Source organism: Amblyomma mixtum, chromosome 7 (assembly GCF_055824585.1).
Source record: "Amblyomma mixtum isolate Tamu chromosome 7, ASM5582458v1, whole genome shotgun sequence".
NCBI classification, from domain to species: domain Eukaryota; kingdom Metazoa; phylum Arthropoda; class Arachnida; order Ixodida; family Ixodidae; genus Amblyomma; species Amblyomma mixtum.
Window position 1 is genome coordinate 107,194,751 of NC_143018.1, and position 18,884 is coordinate 107,213,634.

At 49.3% G+C, this 18,884-nt stretch overlaps 1 protein-coding gene across 1 annotated transcript; it reads left to right on the plus strand.

Moving 5' to 3' along the window:
• Positions 1 to 795: 795 nt before the first annotated feature.
• LOC149337137 (uncharacterized) lies at positions 796 to 16,989 on the plus strand. Its single transcript, XM_089554829.1, has 5 exons — positions 796 to 1,061; positions 5,324 to 5,535; positions 10,664 to 10,840; positions 15,139 to 15,585; positions 16,472 to 16,989. Exons 1-5 carry the CDS (start codon positions 858 to 860, stop codon positions 16,779 to 16,781), a joined length of 1,350 nt encoding a protein of 449 aa, XP_089410955.1. The 5' UTR covers positions 796 to 857; the 3' UTR covers positions 16,782 to 16,989.
• Positions 16,990 to 18,884: the final 1,895 nt, after the last annotated feature.

Consider the following 18,884-nt stretch of genomic DNA (forward strand, 5'->3'; position numbering starts at 1 on the left):
GACGCCCGCTCATGCCTCCTTTGCTGATCGGCTCATAACCTAGCTCGAGAACTGTCCCGCCGGATGGGTCGTGCAGCCTGCCCGCCCTATACTCCGGCAAGGACAGGCTGTTTCCTTGGAGAGAAATCCTGCAGCACTACAGGCTTGCAAGACTCCGATACCCCATCAGATAAAAACGCTCTCCAAGCGACAGGCCAAAGCCTGGCGTAATCATCAAACTAACACTTATCAAAAATAGACCGCGAAAAAATGCGCTAACTTGGCGCGCTCATGTGTGCCAGCGAACACATCGGGCCAGCGAGCGTGCTATGGCCTTGGAAGCGTGCCGTGCGCAGCGGGCACAACCGGCGGTGGAGGAGAATCGAGGAGAAAAGCGCGGGAGGGGAGGAGAGTGTCGCTACTTTCAATATCGAGGGGCTTTAGCCCTGCCCGGTAGATAGCGCCCACAAGTGGCACCCATAGTAAGCTCTCCTTTCGTTCCTTACAAAATGCTACCGATGCTTTATCACTGCTGTTGCGCTGTCATAGAGCATCTGGCGTGAGACGTCGGTGCACGCAGGTCCCTTGCGCAGCCGCCTGAGGTGGTGTACGGCGCACAGTGACTAAGTTCCTGATCAGTAACATTTCTTCTTCATCTTCAGACCCCTATATCATTGCTTCCGACGCAGGCATCTGCTCTACGCATCGACTTCAGCGAGTGTTACAACCGTTGGTGGAGACCTATGACCACCGCGCACTATGCCTCACCATCTTCCTCCCCGGACCCCGTCGGCAGTCACGTTGAAAACAGCTCCCCATACCCTTCGCCTCTGCCAGTCGGCTTCTCGAAAAACGGCAGTTCTCGGTACGGATACCAGATGGACACTGGCGCCTACCAGCTGGACAGCCACGTTTTCGGCACCTTGTCCCAGCTGGCGGATAGCCGTTCGGTGGGACTGGAGCCCTGGGTCGTAACGCTCGGTGACATCCATGCGCTGACGCCCCACCTGCCGGTGACCCAGTGGCTGCAATTCCTCCAGGGGCACCTGGCGACGACTATGAGAATCACAGAGAGGACGCAGGTGAGGGCAGAGGGCTGGTGCGAGAAGGCATTTTATGCGATGGCCTATACTCCTAAGCCGCTGTTTAAGAGTAGTACCTAGAATAACGTAGCATTAAAAGGGCCTCAGCACTTACTGCGTCGGCATCGTATAGTGTTGGAAACCTAAACACACGTGGTCATTTACTGGTCGTCGACGTCGACAAGAATGCCACCTATACCTCAGGCGTGAGGCAGCTGGGCCTGCCCCATGTGGTCCTCACTGAGGGCGGCCTGGTGCGACAGGATGTTCGGAAGACGTGATTAGGTTATATTAAATACACAGTACCACCAAGCAGCCAGCAATAAAGAGCACGAATTTTAAGGCTGCTGATAAAGCAGCTTGAAGCTCTGCGCAGGTTATTAGCACTGCGTTTTAGTCCTGGTAGAAAGCAGTTGGTTGCACACCAGTTGCGAGTGAGTGAGTGAGTGAGTGAGTGAGTGAGTGAGTGAGTGAGTGAGTGAGTGAGTGAGTGAGTGAGTGAGTGAGTGAGTGAGTGAGTAAACGTTTTCTGAAGGGGATGGTGGCTGGAGCACATGTGGGTGGGCTCTCAGTCCAGGGCTCAAGAGGCCTGTGCCGACCTTCTGGCGATGGGAAGGAGCGCTGCCTGGTCGTCGAGGCATGCACTGGTCAGCTTCACCTCCCACAGCTCCAGGCCCATATTGCGCGGCTTTAGGTGATCGGTTTTGTGGAGACATGTCCATGCGATATTTGTTATAGGGTAGGAGTGTCGCCGCACCGGGCACATTTTTGTCTTCGTAAAGTGTTAGGTGTAGGCGATGTAAATAACGTAGGTTGGGATAGGTGTTTGTTTGAAGACGCCGTAGGAGGCAGGAGTCTTGGGAGGAGAGGAAGAGATAAGGGAGAGGGTAGAGGCGTCTATTAGGACTCAGGGTTTCGAGCCGGGATGACGAAGTGGCAGGATAAGGGGTAAGGGGATGGGCCGGGGTAAAAGGCAGAGGGGGATGACCCCGTTTCGTGAGTATATTCTCGGGCTAAGTTGTCCACCCCGACATTGCCATCAGTGCCCTTTTGGATGGGCACCCAGGTGATGACGCGGTTTGGTGGCATAGGAGGCGATGTCGACGTAGACAGCGGTGTAATCGTGCCCGTGTTGTCTTCGCGGACGCCTGAGTCGGGCTTGTCTCCTGGCCTTTTGAAGTTCATGGTGCATGTGCCTAGGGATAGAACTTGGGTAAAGGTGGGCGCGGAGGGGGGGGGGGGTAGTAATCCTCTGAGGGCGAGTGCTTGGGTTTATTGGGGATCTGTGTTGCGTTGGATGGCCCGCCCCGCGGAGTTAGTGAGTGAGCGCATACGTCGGCAGGTGAGGGCCGCGTCTCGGATTTCATCGGAGGTGTGGTGTATGCCCAGAGCCACCAGTCGAGGTGTTGATCAATACCAGTTGCGAACCTCCGCTTCAAAAAATGGCTGGTCGCAGAAGCCGGACATTCCGGGTGTTTACGGATATCAGCGCCATCTGGAATAGCCACACAAAAGCTGTTGCATATGACGCCTTTGTCTTGTGATGCTTTTTTGTTTTCATTTTTATCCCCTAATTTTTCGTTAGGAGTTATATCGACGAGTTTTGCTTAATGCATTTCTTTCATTGGTTTTCTTGGCATGCAGTTGTGCATTTACCAACAATCTCAAGTTTTATCTTGGACGCAGTTTATATTGTGACCGCGAACGCTGCGGCAATCCGCACACACCGACATTTTGGCCACCTTCAAACCGCCGCTTTTTGATACATGGACTTTATGAGAAGTTTCGCAACTGGCAACAATCACCTTGCTGAACATAGGTTTTCTTGGGCTTTGCGATTTATATCATGAGCATGGAAATTTTTTGTTCTACATGGCTGTTTGTAACATTTAATTTTAGGCAGTGTCAGGCTTATGAGCCTGTACCGCTGTTGCCGTTTAGGAAGCTTTGCGGTACAGTGAACTGATCACATTTGACAAGTGCCTATCCCAGAGTTATTCTAATGTGTTTATAGGGATTCCATAGAGTGAAGTAGATTTTTAATACAGGAGTATCGTCAGTATCCACCGAAACGAAGCAATACGCGTCTACAAAAGAAAACTGCACAGCCTTTTCAGAAACTTCGTAGTTTTGAAAAAGGGATATACTTCAGAGCCTGGTTTAGCCTGTTGTGCCTGAGATGTAGTGGTACTAAGTTGGACAGCTGCTGTTATGAATCCTTCACTAAGGAGTAGAGCAGAAATAGGGGCTTTTCTTAGATATATTGAAGCTCTCCAGTGCCCCAAAAGGTTTGCTATTATCAAAGCATTGAAACCAAGGCTGCTAAAGCCTGAAAAAGAGGCTGGAACATTCAGCGGACACAGAGCTCTTTGTACAGTTAATGGTAAAATAACGGAAACCGAAAAATGCAGAATTTAATTTCATACTAGAAGATCTCACACTCAGGTTGTTTTGCAGTTTAAGAAAAAAAATAACAACAAATTTGCAAGCTAAACTTTGATATATTATAAAAACGTAGGTAGGGCCTTATTAATCACAGTCTTAAAGAAAATGTGATAGCATTGTTAGTTGGCCCACCCCCGAATATTCAAAGAACCACCTCCACCCCCCCCCACCCCTGAAAAAAAAAATTTGAAAGTGGACCCACCTCAGAAAATGAATTAAGATGGATTAATGGGTAGATTATGATGCAAGTGCGGGTGGGGTTAGTATAATCGAATGTGATAATCGAATCGTAGGTACCGGAACCTTCCCAAGCAGCACAAGTCATCAGCTCTATATTGGGCAGATCTTAGCAAAGGCCGCTCCTACAAAGGGCAAGAGTGAAACCATCAATTTCATTATTAGCCACCGCGGTGGTTCAGTGGTTACGGCGCTCGGCTGCTGACCCGAAAGACACGGACCGTGGCGGCCGAATTTCGATGGAGATGAAATTCTAGAGGCCGGTGTACTGTGCGACGTCATTGCACATTAAAGAACCCCAGATGGTCGAAATTTCCGGAGCCCTTCACTACGGCGTCTCTCATAGCCTTAGTCGCTTTGGGACATTAAACCCAAATAAACTAAACCATCTGTAAGGGATCGGTAGTGTACGCGGGGCCATCGGAACGCGGCTGGGAGCGCTCAAAGCGAAGCGTCTCCTTCCTTGGAACGCGGCCGCTCGCGAACGCGCCGGGAACTACGGGTGTTCCCCGCCCCGCGGTACCGTTTCGCGCACGTGCTGGCGCGAAAGTGTATTTGTCTTTGTTTTTCACTTTTATTCTGCAATGGAAAGGGCGTTTTGCCCTACGGAAGCTGGAGGGCTGGCCTTGCTCTCGGTAAACCAATCATGTGAGGAGTGTAACATGATTGGTTGCTACGAAATGTGGGCCGGGCCTTTAGGGCTTTAAAACCGGGCCCCGGAGCTGGAAGCGGGGTTCTGCGCTAAGGTGTGATGCTACGCATCTTCGGCAACGCCGAGTAGGGGCCTCCCCTAGTATTAGCCAGTTCCGCCTTTTTGTTGTTTGTCCTTTGCTGTTTTAATTTGTCTCTAGTGCCTTAACTTGTATCTATTGTAAATACTGTACATAAAATTTGAAGTGTTCGCCTTACCCCTGCGTCTCAACTGAACACAAGACCGTCTCTGACGGGGCACCCCTGGTGCGAAGAGGAGCTTCAGTCTTCGAGTTGGAACAAACCGTCTCTGGCGATGCACCTCTGGTGCAAGGGAAGAAAAGAACCTGTGAAAATTTAGTCCATCTATTATCAATATTGGGCCGTTTGCCTGAGCTGTTTGGGTTGTAGCCCTCAGATTTTCAAACTTGGTCGCGCTGATGACTTCACGACCCCTTCATCCAATCAGGGAATTTCGTTACGGAGAAACCGCCTGTCTTTTTCAAGACGAAAACCTAAATGCATTATTAACACTTAAGAACTGATATCATATATCACGAACTACCGGTTCAAATTCGCTAACCAGGCGCTCTTTGCAAAGTCGTGTTAAATTTGTTAGCGTATATTAAACCGTGAGGCAAATTTCATTCTTTAACGGCAGGGCGAGAAAACTGTGGTATTTTTTGCATTTCGCGGGCTCTCTCGCCGCGACGCGGAGACATCGCAATTCGATCTACATAACTAAGCAATGAATTTCGGGTTGCCTACTAAACACTAAAACCTTCGCGGGGTACGCGCAACTTGAAAGCTCCTTTTACGCTGGCACCTGTCCCGAGTTGAAATGACGCCCTTCGCGTGCCGATTCACACTTTTCGCCTGGCTGCCTGCAGCTGCTGGTGACGGACCGCCGACTGCTGGCCACGGTGGACCAGTTCTTCTCGAACTTCTCCTGGCAAGAACTCCTGGGCCACATTTCGCGTTCCGTCGTCAACGAGTTCGCGAACCTCTTCGTGCAGCCTGCCGCGACTGCCCCTCCTGCACCCGGGGACGACGCAGCCACCGCGCTGAACGACTCCGCCCTTGATGCCTCTGCGGCAGTCAGGTCTGAAAAGGGGGCAGTGTCCGCTTTTGCACTGTAACGGTTGGTTTATTGGTTTATTGGGGTTTAACATCCCAAAGAGACTCAGGCTATGAGGGACGCCGTAGTGACGGGCACCGGAAATTTCGACCACCTGGGGTTCTTTTACGTGCACTGACATCGCACAGTACACGGGCCTCTAGAATTTTTAATAAACAGATTCACAACAGCGCTATGGAACGAGGACAGAAGGAACACGAAAAACACAGGACCGACTGTGAATCTGTTTATTAAGAATGAACCAACTAGCCCACACCAGAATCCTCTAGAATTTCTCCTCCAAAGAAATTCAGCCGCCGCGGCCGGTGCGGATAATTTATAAATATATTGGATCACCACCATCCTATGCTTTACTCTTACCAAGTTTTTGACAGTTGTTTGCGTGCCACGAAGATCCCTAAGCATACCTTCTGCCACCGATACTAAGGCATGGAAAGGATACCTCGCATCTTTCAGCATTTCCGCCTGCTGCTAAAAATTTTCCTGAACAAATGCGGCCATGATTTTTCCAGCGCATTACAAAAGCATAGGTTCACGGTCGCCCTCTTCACCAGCTTCGGATGCACCGAACTGAAGGGCGGCAGGCCTTTGTTGCCTCGAGACTGGTATATCCAGCATGCATGATGTTCACAGAGCAGAAGCTTTATGTCCAAGAACCGAATGGCGCTATCAGTCAGTCATTGTTTCGTACTGTGATGGTCAGTGGACTGAGCCAGTCACTAAAAACAGTAAGTAACTCTAGAACCGCACAGCCATATTTGCGTTCTTGAGAGTTAGAAAGCACCAAAAAATCGTCCACTAATCGGAACATCAGGCCTTTACTTCTTTTACCCTGTCTTGATTCTGCAATCTGTCAGCTAACAAACGGTCACAACGGGCAAGATGAAGGCCACTTAAGACTGGCGCGATGCATCACCCTATGCATACTCCCTGTTTTTTTGACGGTAGACACGTCACTCCAAGTGGCACGTGTAGAAGCAAGATAACCAATAAGCAATTCAAGAAAACTATCGATAGATATCTCTGCAGCATTTTGAAACGGAACATTGCGAAACTGATTAATTTGTTCCCCCACATACTGAGGAAATTTCTGATGCGTTAGGGAATAAAAGAAGTATCTTAAGACAAAAGAACAAGCATTCATCCATTTTCCTTTGTGTACCTTCAGAAAAGTTAAATCATGGAAAGAATCCTTCACTAGATTTCGACCGTGGATAGTAAAGGGCTCAAGCTTGTTTTAAGAAAATTTGCAATAGATTTTGTCAAGTTCCTGACACTGATACTATAACCCTGAGTGGGCACCCCGTACTGTATGCTTTAGCTGGGAACACTATTTTCAGGCTGTGGCATTCCTTTTTTGTATACTTGATACAAGACTAGACAATTCCAGTTTCTTGCAAAGCCTCTTTCCTTCTGGTTTCAGCTTAGAAACAGAGTTACTGGGAAGTTCTTCGAAAACTTCACTAACGGCATCCAAAGCCTTTGCTCCAAACATCTCTTTCGTTAAAAGAGCATATCCGCCAATTTTGTCAGAAATTTTGTAACACACATTGAGTGTGCCGGGATCCGCAAGATACTGTGTTAGGTGCACGTACAAAGGGGGGGGGGTATTGTAGATGATTTGAGCTGCGTGCAAAGGCTCCCGTCGAGGTAGGTTTCGCAGGCGTGTTTGGAATCGCTCATGAACGTAACGAGATTTCCAGTGTGGATGGCACATTTGATTGCGAGGGCTATCGCGACTTCAACGGCGTCGGCAACGCTGGTGTGACTTAGAACTGTAGCGCTGGCATCCGGAGCCGGTGCCTGTGTTTCGAGTCATGGGAGGGCTGTACCCAGAGACGGAAAATAGGACCTCCCTAATGTGAGATCATAATCATGATTATATACTGACTACGCCCACTGCACGAGAAGGCCTCTCCCATGTATCTGCAATTTACCCTGCCTGTGCCAGTTGCGACCACCCTATCCCGCAAACTTCGTAATATGTGAGACCAGCGTTCAGTAAAGCGTGCGAAAATTCCAGCCGATATTATTACTTCGCGATGTGATCCTACCATGCAAAATAACCTCTGAATGCTTTATCGATATGTGAATGCTGCCGCAAGTGCTTGTTTCCCCTCGTGACAACCTTTCGATATAAAACAAAAACTATAACAAGATGAAAAAAAATTGTCGACAATTAAGTTATTTCCTAATGCGAAATTTGAGCTCATCAGCTGTTTCAGCTTTTTGATAGATGCAAAGAATGCGAGCAAGACATGTATGTACAATTACAGACAGCTTTTTATTTTTCAGACATATTCCTTCCTCAAGAAACACTCTATTAACAGTAAAGTTACACTTGAGAGAAATTACAAAAGAATTATTGCACTTAAAGTGCATTACCACAAGAGATAGAGGCAAACAAACAAAACACAATTTGTTCACTGAAGCTTAAACGGCGGTACGGGCGGTCAACGCCTTTCTTATATAGACCTCCTCCATGTGTGCAAACAATCGAGGTGGCGCTGCAGTCTCTTTCTCCTTCTCGCGCTGGGCGCGTGTCCTCATTGGTCAAAGGCCGGGAGTGACTTCGAGGAGCATCTGGAACTTTCTGTCGTGGCGCCGCCACCATCGCACGAGTGAAGAGATGGAGGGCATCTCTTAACGCACGCAAGGCTGCGCCCTCTCCGTCAACATCGCGTAGAAACTACTCGGACAGTCTAGAACAATCGACGGCAATCCCCCTGCGCGCCGCGTCGGCGAGCGGTGGGAGAGGGGGCAGCCATACACATAAGGCTAGTCGCTCTCCAGTGGTTCCTTCTAGGGTGCCTCGATGCCAGCGCCGCCGTACAGGGTGGAGACAACATCGCGGGCGCCTCCATATTGAATCACACGGGATCAGCTGCGCTAGCGTGTGTAACGGCTCCACCCTTACTTTCGGCGGGTGTGAGAGTGCTTTTGACTGGAACAGTCTTTTCATCATCATCGCACTGCGTATCTTTTCACTCATAATAGCCATTTTAACATCCGAGGGTCGAATGCGTAATTGCATGACTTAATTTTAAAGCCCCAGATGGTCAAGGTTGAACATTTACTGTCCCGTCTGTTGGTTTGAAAAACGCGCTAATATTTCAAAGATCTGTTGCCGGGCAGGTGCTGCTGCTCCATGCGGATAGAAGAAATTGCTGCCTCTTTTTTTTTCACGATATTTTGGATTTTAATTCCCACGTTCGGTTAACGCCCGCGTGTCGTCAGCCGCTCGAACGCTGCGGCTGGTTTCGCTATCGTCGCGCGGGCTGTTTCCGCTTCTTCTGCTCGCAAAAACTGGCGTCTATTTACTTTCTAATCTTCCAAAGGGTAACTGCGAGTTGCTCGCCCGTTTATTGCTCACAAGGGCGCAATTACATCTGCTTATGGGGCGGGCGCTGGTATATACAAATGATGCCGCCGTACACCGACGTTGCCACTGCTCCTGCGTTTTCTTTTTCGAGGCCAAAGAAAACGAATCGCCCCTCGTTGGCGATAGCATAAATGATTATTGGAAGTTTCTCACTCGTTTCATTTTTATGAGGGGCGCACAACCACCGAATGTTCTTGCGTGCGCACGCATGCACACTTCGCTTGCGCCCTGGACATACGCACCGGTTGCTCTCCTGCGATTCCTCAGTTTGTGAAACACAATTCTAGATATATTTTTCATATTTTTATTCAAGCCAACCGGTATTCATTAATAAACCATGCATGTAAACCTGCTCAAAAAAGATTGGATTTTAGTCATTAAAAAACTGCAGTAATTCTGAAAATTTTTAAATTCGAAATCGAATTAATCGACTTTGAAAAGTGACGCTTTTCGAAAAAAATCGACCATAGAGGGTTTTGTTAAAAAAAGAAACAACGCGGTTTTTAACGTTGGCTATCCGTGTATTTCCTATTCTGTCTACCAAATTGTGTGCTGATTGGTTAGGCTGTTCGAAAAATAACTCCTACCTAAAAGTTGATCTTTATTACTGAGGAAGACAAATATGTAACATAGCTTTTCAGCCTACCCTCTTACAGAGGGTACACAGAACAAAACAAAACATAATGCAAATTATTCATTTAATGCCAACTGTAATTGCAGGTCATGAAAAAAAACACGAACTACAATATAAGCAAGCAAGACATTGGGACAGAAAAGTGGGGCATGTACCGTGGGCTGTAACCTTAAAGGAAAACATAAAAGCAAAGCATGAAAAAAGGTTCAAACCACGAAATAAGTCAACAAGATTTAGGGGGAAAATGTGGTAGTGCACAGCGTGGTGCATCCTTCGCCGCAAACATGAAAACAAAGTATGAAAAAAAAAAGATGCAAACCACGAAATAGCAGAACGAGACAGAGTGGTAAAAAAGCACAGTGAGGTGCAACATTCAAAGCAATGTACTCTAGAGCTGATCCCGCTTTACTTGAGCTTCCCCATTTTTTCCTTCGCTCGGAGTCTCGGGGGAAGCGAAAACAGCGTAGGCCTTTACGCGTTGACCCGGCGCACACTGGCACACAAAAACCCGTCATGCTGCCTCGGTGGACTTTGCAAGCTCCTCAGTCATGCGGTAGAGCATTGTCAAACAAATAAAGCCACCAGCGATCGTCCGCAGCCACTGCGCCTCGAAAAACGGAAGCTCAGCTGCTTGCACCACGGTGTAAGAATAGTTGCTTGCACCAAGCAACTGAGACCAGCCCGACCGACCGCTGTGATTCAAAATGGCGCCGCAGGGAGAGAGAGGCGGCGTTGGAGCGGTCAAAGGATGGCACCACCCTGAACGGCGGCGCTGGCATCGAGGCACCCTAGTTCCTTCTCCCCCGTTTTACGACGCACACCGGCGAGAGCCGTCCGCGCCTGCGCTTGTTTTTTTTTTGTTTGTTTCTTGCAAAAGAGGGGAGGAGGTTGCGCTTTTACCCTCTCCTGGTTACAACGGCGACGGCGACGCCGCAAAACGCAGAAACGGGCGGCTAAGAGCTGCGCTCTAAAAGTGTCTCTGCTGTCGGCGTAGGTGGCAAGGGGTCACAAGAACCTCTCCTCCTTAACATTAACGCTGAGTGTTCAGCGCTGCTCGTTCTTCTGTTTTCCCTCAGGTTCCGCTGCCAGCTGCAGGTGCAGCATTCGTACCGACTCCTGCTGGCGGCGAACCACGCGTGGCGTCTCGGCCTGGCCGCCCACTGGGGCAGCGTGCTGTCCATGCTCAACGAGGCGGTACGCGCCGCGGTTTCTGCTCTCATCAGGCACTCAGACACCGCGGGCGGCGTGCAGCGGTGAGCACTGTGTACATCTGATTGCTCTGGAAACACGTCGCCCGCACAGTGTTACAAGGTCTTCAATGCTGGAGAGCTTTGAGGATGGATCCCTTCTAAGAGCTCGCAGTTCCTCACGTCGAGCTGTCCCCGTGACACCTACGTTCAGACGTTTGCCAATCCCGGCTCCTTAAATGCGGTGTACGGGTAAAAAAAAACTGTGGTAGGGTTCTAACCTACAGAAATCGAGTAGACGTGCGAAAGCATTTGTTTAGCCTTCATGGTTCATTTTTTTTATTGCGAAAGCAATACTACTTTCACTTTGAACTCCTCGCGTGGCGAGGCCGCGGTAGCTACCATTGACCTTTAGCTTGACCTCTGCTATGACGTCATACCATCTGCCGCAAAAACCAGGGGCCCAACTTGTGCCGTCGCGAGGCGAGGCCGCGCGTGGTGGCTGCTGCCTATTTCCTGCGCCAGCCGCGCGCGGCGCGCCTAGCGGTGTGACGTCACAGCCGCAAGAGCAGGGCTCCAACTTGTGCCGTTGCGAGGCGAGGCCGCGCTTGGTAGCTGCTGGCTAACTCCTGCGCCCGCCGCGCGCGGCGCGCCTTTCAGCGCTTTTCATCACACACCGGGATAACGGTCACACGACCACTTACTTGAGCATTGCATTTCATTGCATTGTATTGGATTACATTGGATTGGATCGCATTTCAATGGATTGGATTGTATAACCGATGTATCACCACAAGTCTAACCACAACCACCACCACCAGCTACACTACCAGCTGTACCATGGCGTAGGTACGGTTATTGCTTTCGCAATGACCGGGCTTAACCGAGCTAAGTCACAGCCATTTTTGCTTTGCTGGTCGTTGGCACGTCTGCCGAAGATGCTACACTCGGTTGTAATACAGGGTCTGTTCTGAAAGTAGTAGGACTGGTTTTTTCCTGGGCGAACGGGCGGACAAGAGGTGGTCTGCGCATGCAAGATCGTTGAAGGGGGATATTGGGAATGCTGGGGAAAATGGGCAGTCCGCTTTCGGCCGTTGAAGAGAGGAGGTCGCTTGTACTGTGAACCCCTGTCGAAACGTCTCGTCACGCAGAATCTGGATCAGCGATACGCGATCAAATTTTGAGTAAATCTTGGTAAAACGGGCAAAGAGACTCACAACATGATTAAGTAGGCCTACGGTGACGCTTTCATAGTTAGATCGGGTGTTTTTTGAGTGGCACAAGCTGTTCCGAGAAGGTAAGGAAAGAGTGGAGGAAGACGACCGCTCCAGACGCCCTTCGACCAGCAAGACCAACGAAAATGTGTAGCGAGTGAAACATTTACTTAACAGTGATCGTAAAATGAGTATCAGAATGATTGCTGATGACTTGAGCATTCCTCAAACTCAAGTTTTTGAGATCGTGACAGAAAACTTATCCATGAGGAAAGCTTGCGCGAAGTTGGTTCCGGGAGTGTTGTCAGAGGAGGAAAAGGCCAACCGGTAGGATCTTCTTCATCATGTGAATGAGGACCCCAATTTCTTGCCCAGCACAAGGCGGCAACGCTGTCTCAGCCCCCCTGCAGTCTCGACTTTGCCCCGCCAGACTTTTTTCTATTCCCGAGAATAAAATCGACGCTCAAGGGGAAACATCACGGATCGGTAGAGGTGGTTCAACAGGCCGTGACGAGGGAGTTAAACAGCATTCCGGTCCAGGCGTTCCTGGAGGCGTACGAAAACTGTGAAACTCATTGGCAGCAGCGTGTAGGTCGTTTGCACTATTCTCTTGAATAAATTTTGTTTAAAAAAATGAGTCCTACTACTTTCAGAACAGACCATGTATCTTGCTGAATGTGGTTAAGCTGATGTAATCTTTCCGCGCCGCAGATGGAAGTTGACGAAGACGACGATGTGCAATGCAGAGCGTGAGAGTGTGGCAGTCTAACATGAGACGTTATTGGCTGCGGGGATAGCAAAGTACTCTCGTGCAGTGAGCAGCGAAGCTGATCCGTGCGAGCCGCCGCGGGTTCGACACCGAGTCACGGATATACTTATTTTATTTCTGTGCCTTGTGCAAGCCACAAGGTTCTTGGTTGTTTTCGGCCCCCTGAAGTAGTGCTTTCGCGTTAAAGAACCCCAGGTGGTCGACATTTCCGGAGCCCTCCACTACGGCGTCTCTCATAGCCTTAGTCGCTTTGGAACGTTAAACCCCATAAACCAACCAACCAGAAATCTCACAGCAAATCTAAACGTGGAAATTCTCCAAGATAGTCTTGAAGTCGGCTTTGTGACAAAACAGGCTGTACAGTGTCGAACACCCGAGCCAAAGTGTAACGTAGGGGTATTGTGGTTTCTTACACAGACGCGACATATGTAATTTCTCGGTGTGTGCACACCATAGGCACAATTTTTTTTCCGTTCTACCCTCCTGAATTACGACTTCGATTCTGCGAATCGCTACACATTTTAGCTAATTTTGAGTTCTTTGCGCGTTTTATGACGCCATTTTGTGTGAGGGGAGAAAGACATATTCTCAAAGTCAGTTATAAACTCTCCGCCTTTTGGCACGGTAGTAATTGCTCAGACAGCGTGCGTCTGTCTCACATTCAAGGATCTGAAAGTGAGAGATCGAAAAAGAGATAGATTCAAGCGCCTTGCAAACTGAGCATGAAACTGGAGAAGTTAAATTCGGTTTTTACAGCGAAAGCGGTTCAAGCTTTCGTATATTCATATAGCTCTGTATTCTACCAGAGAATCTGCCTTTTTCAAACGGCCGCTCTGCACATCCGAGCCTGCTGTCCTCCACCTCCAGTGGTTGAATAAAAAACCGCCACCTCATACTGCGCATGCGCAGTGCATGTTAGTGACAGGCGCATGCGACAGATGGCGGCAGCTGTCAAGCCCACGCCACTTCGCTGATGCAGCTGGCTCCTCGCGGAACCTGATGGCGCCCGCCTCTGCCACGCGCGTTTGTTTTCAAACCGTAGGAGACGAATTTTCACCCCTCCTAGGAGTCACCCCTTCTTATGGCAAAGGCGGATCTACAGATTCAGCTGTAACAGCAATTAAAGGAATAAACTTGCTCAAAAGGATTGAAGAAGAAAACGAAAGAGACGTGATGACAGGACAGAGCGCAAACTTCCAACTGGCTTTAATTTCTGGTACAACAGTTGCTTATATGGCAATGTGAAATCAGTTACCACAGACAGGACAGGCAAAACACATGCGCACTCAACCAGCAAAAAACCGCTCCCAAGCAAGGAGGAATATCACCCGTATCTCATCCTCTCGAGCAAACCAAATAAAAGGAAAAAACCGCTGCACTAGGACGGCTGCAGAAAACAGGAAGCGAGGCCAAGCCTACGAACACATACTCACACATGCGACACTGCGCGCGCGAAGACAGCGCAACACACACACACACACACACACACACACACACACACACACACACACACACACACACACACACACACACACACACACACACACACACACACACACACACACACACACACACGCACGCACGCACACACGCACGCACACACACACACACACACGCACGCACACACGCACGCACGCACACACACACACGCACACACACGCGGAGATATGCACATGTAACATGTAAAATCGTATCTCATGGCAAGGCCAGGTCCTATCTGAGACCATAACAACAAAGAAAAAGAACGCAACTAAAGTCAATAAAGCCAGCCAAAAATCTACACAGGTGAAATGGTTTCCTAGGTAAAAACCACGTCAGTAGTAAAAACAAAAACAAAAACATTCGGATCTAAAACAGACAATGCGGCAGATCACACGTGTGCTTTTAAAAAGGCTTTGGTTAGGAGTGTGGACGAGGTTGAACTGCCACATTCTTCACCGGATTTCGCTATTAGAAAGGCATCTATTATTTCCCTCTGCATTTTGGTTTTGGCACGTGCAGAAATAGTAGTGCCCCCGTTCACAGGCTTGCATTTGTGAGACAGTATATGGTCATACAGGCTGCCACTCTTGTAGTTTTCCACATTCTTCCTGTGTTCAATGATTCGATCAGTGACACATCTACCAGTCAGTCCAATGTATGTGCAACCGCAAGTGAGAGGCTCCACCACATTGGGGGAGCATTCGATGAACCTAGTTCCATGCTTCTTTTCACATTTTCCACTCCACTCCATTGTCCAGGTTCATCGTTATAGCGGCGCACCAAAGGCATTTCAACAACAAGAAAGAAATTGTTCTTATAATGTCCTGAGAAGTGCACGTTTTGGCAGCGGTGTTATCTTAACGATTGGTAACTGACAGGCCGTCTGCATTGCCGCGCAGGAAAGGATGGGCAGAAGGCGTTATCAAAAGGCTTCAGACCGTCCGCATCCAGATGTGGCTGGACGATCAGATCCTGAGCGTGTCACCGGACGAGCTCGAGCGATTGTACGCACACCTCCCCAACATCACGGAGCCTACACGTGGCACCGGCGTCGGGCATGCGGGCGGATCGTACCTGGAGCACCTGCTCGTGACCCGCCGAGCCCTGCGTTCTTGGCTCGGTACCGCCGCCTACCGGGGCCTCGTGGAAACCGGCGGAAGAAGCCAGGACACCTTCGTCCGCTACGACCCGTTCGCGAACGCCGTCTCCGTGGGACTGGGCGTCCTGGAAGAGCCTCTCTTCTACGCGCTGGGCTCCAAGGCCATCAACTACGGTGGTTTGGTCGCTGCGTTCGCCAGGAAACTGATCTCGGCCATCGACGTCGACGACGTCCAGTTTGACGCCAAGTAGGGGTCCGCGTTTAATTTCTACCTGACCACGTCGAGAGTTAAATACTAACAGGGAATTTCAAAATTTCAGCTGACTAGTCATCTTGTTTCCGTTAATTAAAGGGCACTTGAAAGCAAGGGAGACACTCCTCTAATAGGGGATGTAATACTGTACTGGACACATGCATGCGTTAGAAATAGCTATATTTCGGGCCAGCAGTAACTGTTATAAGAATTGTTCTTTTCCAAGAAGAGCAACTGACTGGAATATCCTTAGCGACATTGGAGTCTTGCAATCACCAATGATGTCATTAGGATTGCTCGCTTGCTTATGTAGTCTTATATGGACGTTTTTTTATTTGTTTTGATTCACCCACTGTTGCTTTGTGCTTCCGTATTGTAGTATGTCCGGTATTTTGATTTTCTCCCACCCTGCTAAAATTAAAAAACGATGGACTGCAGCGTTTATAAATAAATAAATAATATAGTTCAGGAAAGACGGTAAGCCTACTTATTGCATCTGGTTTACTTTAAATTATTATAGCCGAAAAATGGATATAAGCTTGCTGTTACACTGAGGTGATCGCTGGCTGTTATGGTATAAAAATCGCTTTACGTTGCCGTTTTAGAATATATGGGTAAGAAAAATCTGCAATATGCGATAGATAAGGAGATTTTTGAAAAAGAATTACCAGTGTCATAAAATAAACTTGAAAGCAGCAAGTGGACATTACGCTCAAATTTTTCCGTTCATATATCATAAGACTATCAGGAGTGCTATCACAGATAAGAACAAAATCGCTTCTCTGTGTGGCACCAATCGCTGCCATTTTGTCAATGTGCTTTCTGAATGATACAATATTCAATATCGAAGCTGCTTACTACTTGTGAATTCGGTCCTCAGGACTGGAAGCTGGTCGGTTGTCCACAAGATTCACACCAAGGATGCTGAGGATGCTCTGGTCGTCGAGCGGAGGGCCATGGACATCACTTACGAAGCCTACGTTGAAGATGTGACCTTCGCCTCTGGTGGGACAGAAGACCAACGCGTCGTGTCCCTCGAGGAGTTCTCCGCATCGCAGATCTTCTTCATCTCCTACTGCTACAGCCTGTGCCAACTGTCACCATTCGAAGGCCGACAGCGCTGTACAGGAGTCGTGAAGGCCTTCGACCACTTCGCAAAGGCTTTCGGATGTGCGTCCAGGAAGCCGTAGCCTGGCACCGGACATCTCTTGTGCCGTAGCGCATCGCCCTCTTTTTTTTTCCTGGTAATGTTTTAGGTTCTGTGAGTTCAGCATTGCTTTGATAGACATCAGTGTACTGGTAACTGAAATGCTAGCATTTTGTGGAAGAACGACCGCTTAGACGTTTCTAGATATGGTTATCTTAGGCAACAGATATGCTTGCGAGGAGCTCTCGCCGATTGTATGGCTTCGTATACCTGCATTCTCTCAACAAACGGACAGCCACAGAACGTGTGTATAATCAATAAATTCTACCGTAGGCTCGGTAAATACCGAACGCCAGATCCGATATTGACCGCTGTGCCCTTGCGGCCTGCACAGATCACTATGGAGGGCCCGGGAACATCACTGTTTTTAAGAACAGAACCATGGTCACCATCCTCCTTCTTTCTTGCTTCTTTTGCCGCTTGTCCTGAGCATTGTGTCGGGTGCTTGGGCCCCGTCAGGCAGAATGCATCTGCCTTTTGCCCTTGTATCCGAGACCTTGTTCTCTGAAATAAAAGACCTACCTACCTACCTATCTACCTGCCTGGCTACCTGCCTGCCTGCCTGCCCTGCCCTGCCCTGCCCTGCCCTGCCCTGCCCTGCCATACCATGCCCTGCCCTGCCCTGCCCTGCCCTGCCTTGCCCTGCCCTGCCCTGCCCTGCCATACCATGCCCTGCCCTGCCTTGCCCTGCCATACCATACCATGCCCTGCCCTGCCCTGCCCTGCCCTGCCATACCATGCCCTGCCCTGCCCTGCCCTGCCCTGCCCTGCCCTGCCCTGCCCTGCCCTGCCTTGCCTTGCCCTGCCCTGCCCTGCCCTACCCTACCCTACCCTGGGAGATTCCGCCAGAGTGGAAGCATGCTAGGATTACATTTATTCCTAAAGCAGGGAAGAAGCTCTGCATTGAGAATCTGCGTCCCATCTCGCTAACGTCGTGTTTGGCCAAATTGATGGAGCATGTGGTCCTGAACAGGCTTCAGGGTTATGTAGAGGACAATGAGTTGATACCTGAAACAATGATTGGCTTCAACGCAGGACGTCATGATACAGCTCAAAAAAGACGTGGTTGTTCCTGGGTACGGCACGGGCACCAAGGCTATCTTGGGGCTCGACCTCACTAAGGCCTTTGACAAAGTTACCCGTGAGGCAATATTGAGGAACCTATCGGACATAGGACCGGGCGGTAGAACCTTCCGGTACATCAGATCGTTTCTGGAGGGTAGGACTGCGGAGATTGTAGTCGGAGAAATGAAATCGGATCCCTTCCCATTGGGGGGCAGGGTGACACCGCAAGGGTCGGTATTATCGCCCTTCCTATTAAATATCGCCTTGATCAAGATACCACCCAGGCTGCAAGGGATATCGGGAATTCAACATACATTTTATGCGGATGACATTACTCTATGGGTAACAAGAGGCAGTGACGCAGAATTGGAAGAAACTCTACAGCAGGCGGTGGATATTGTGGAGGAGCTAGCAGGGGAAGCAGGACTCTCGTGCTCTAAGCCCAAGTCCGAGCTTTTTGTGCTGAGGGATAAACTAAGAGGGATACATGCGAGGCACTTTATGCCGCCACCACCTTTAGAGGTGAAAGTGGGGGGAGTACCGGTCGCTGGGGTCCAAACGATCAGGATCCTGGGTATGCATCTGCAGACTAACAGGAAGAATAGCGAGTCCTTGCAAAGGCTTAAAAATACGGTCAGTGCTACCGTGCGGCTAATCAGGAGAATCGCCAATCGTAACAGAGGTGTTAAGGAAAAAGACTTGTGTAAGCTAGTGCAGGCGTTTGTGCTGAGTAGAATAGTGTATGCGACGCCTTATTTGAAGTTGGACGCGGCGGAAAAAGGAAAGGTGGAGGCTATGATTAGGCAGGCGTATAAAGCGGCCCTTGGGTTGCCTCACAATGCGTCTACCGAAAGTCTGTTGGGATTAGGGGTGCACAACACCATAGAAGAACTACGGGAGGCGCACTTGGTGATGCAGCTCGGTAGGGTTTCAAAAACAAAAGCGGGAAAGGACATATTGGAAAGGATCGACATTGGATTTGACGTTCCAGCCGGTGACACGAAAATTGAGATGAGGCGGG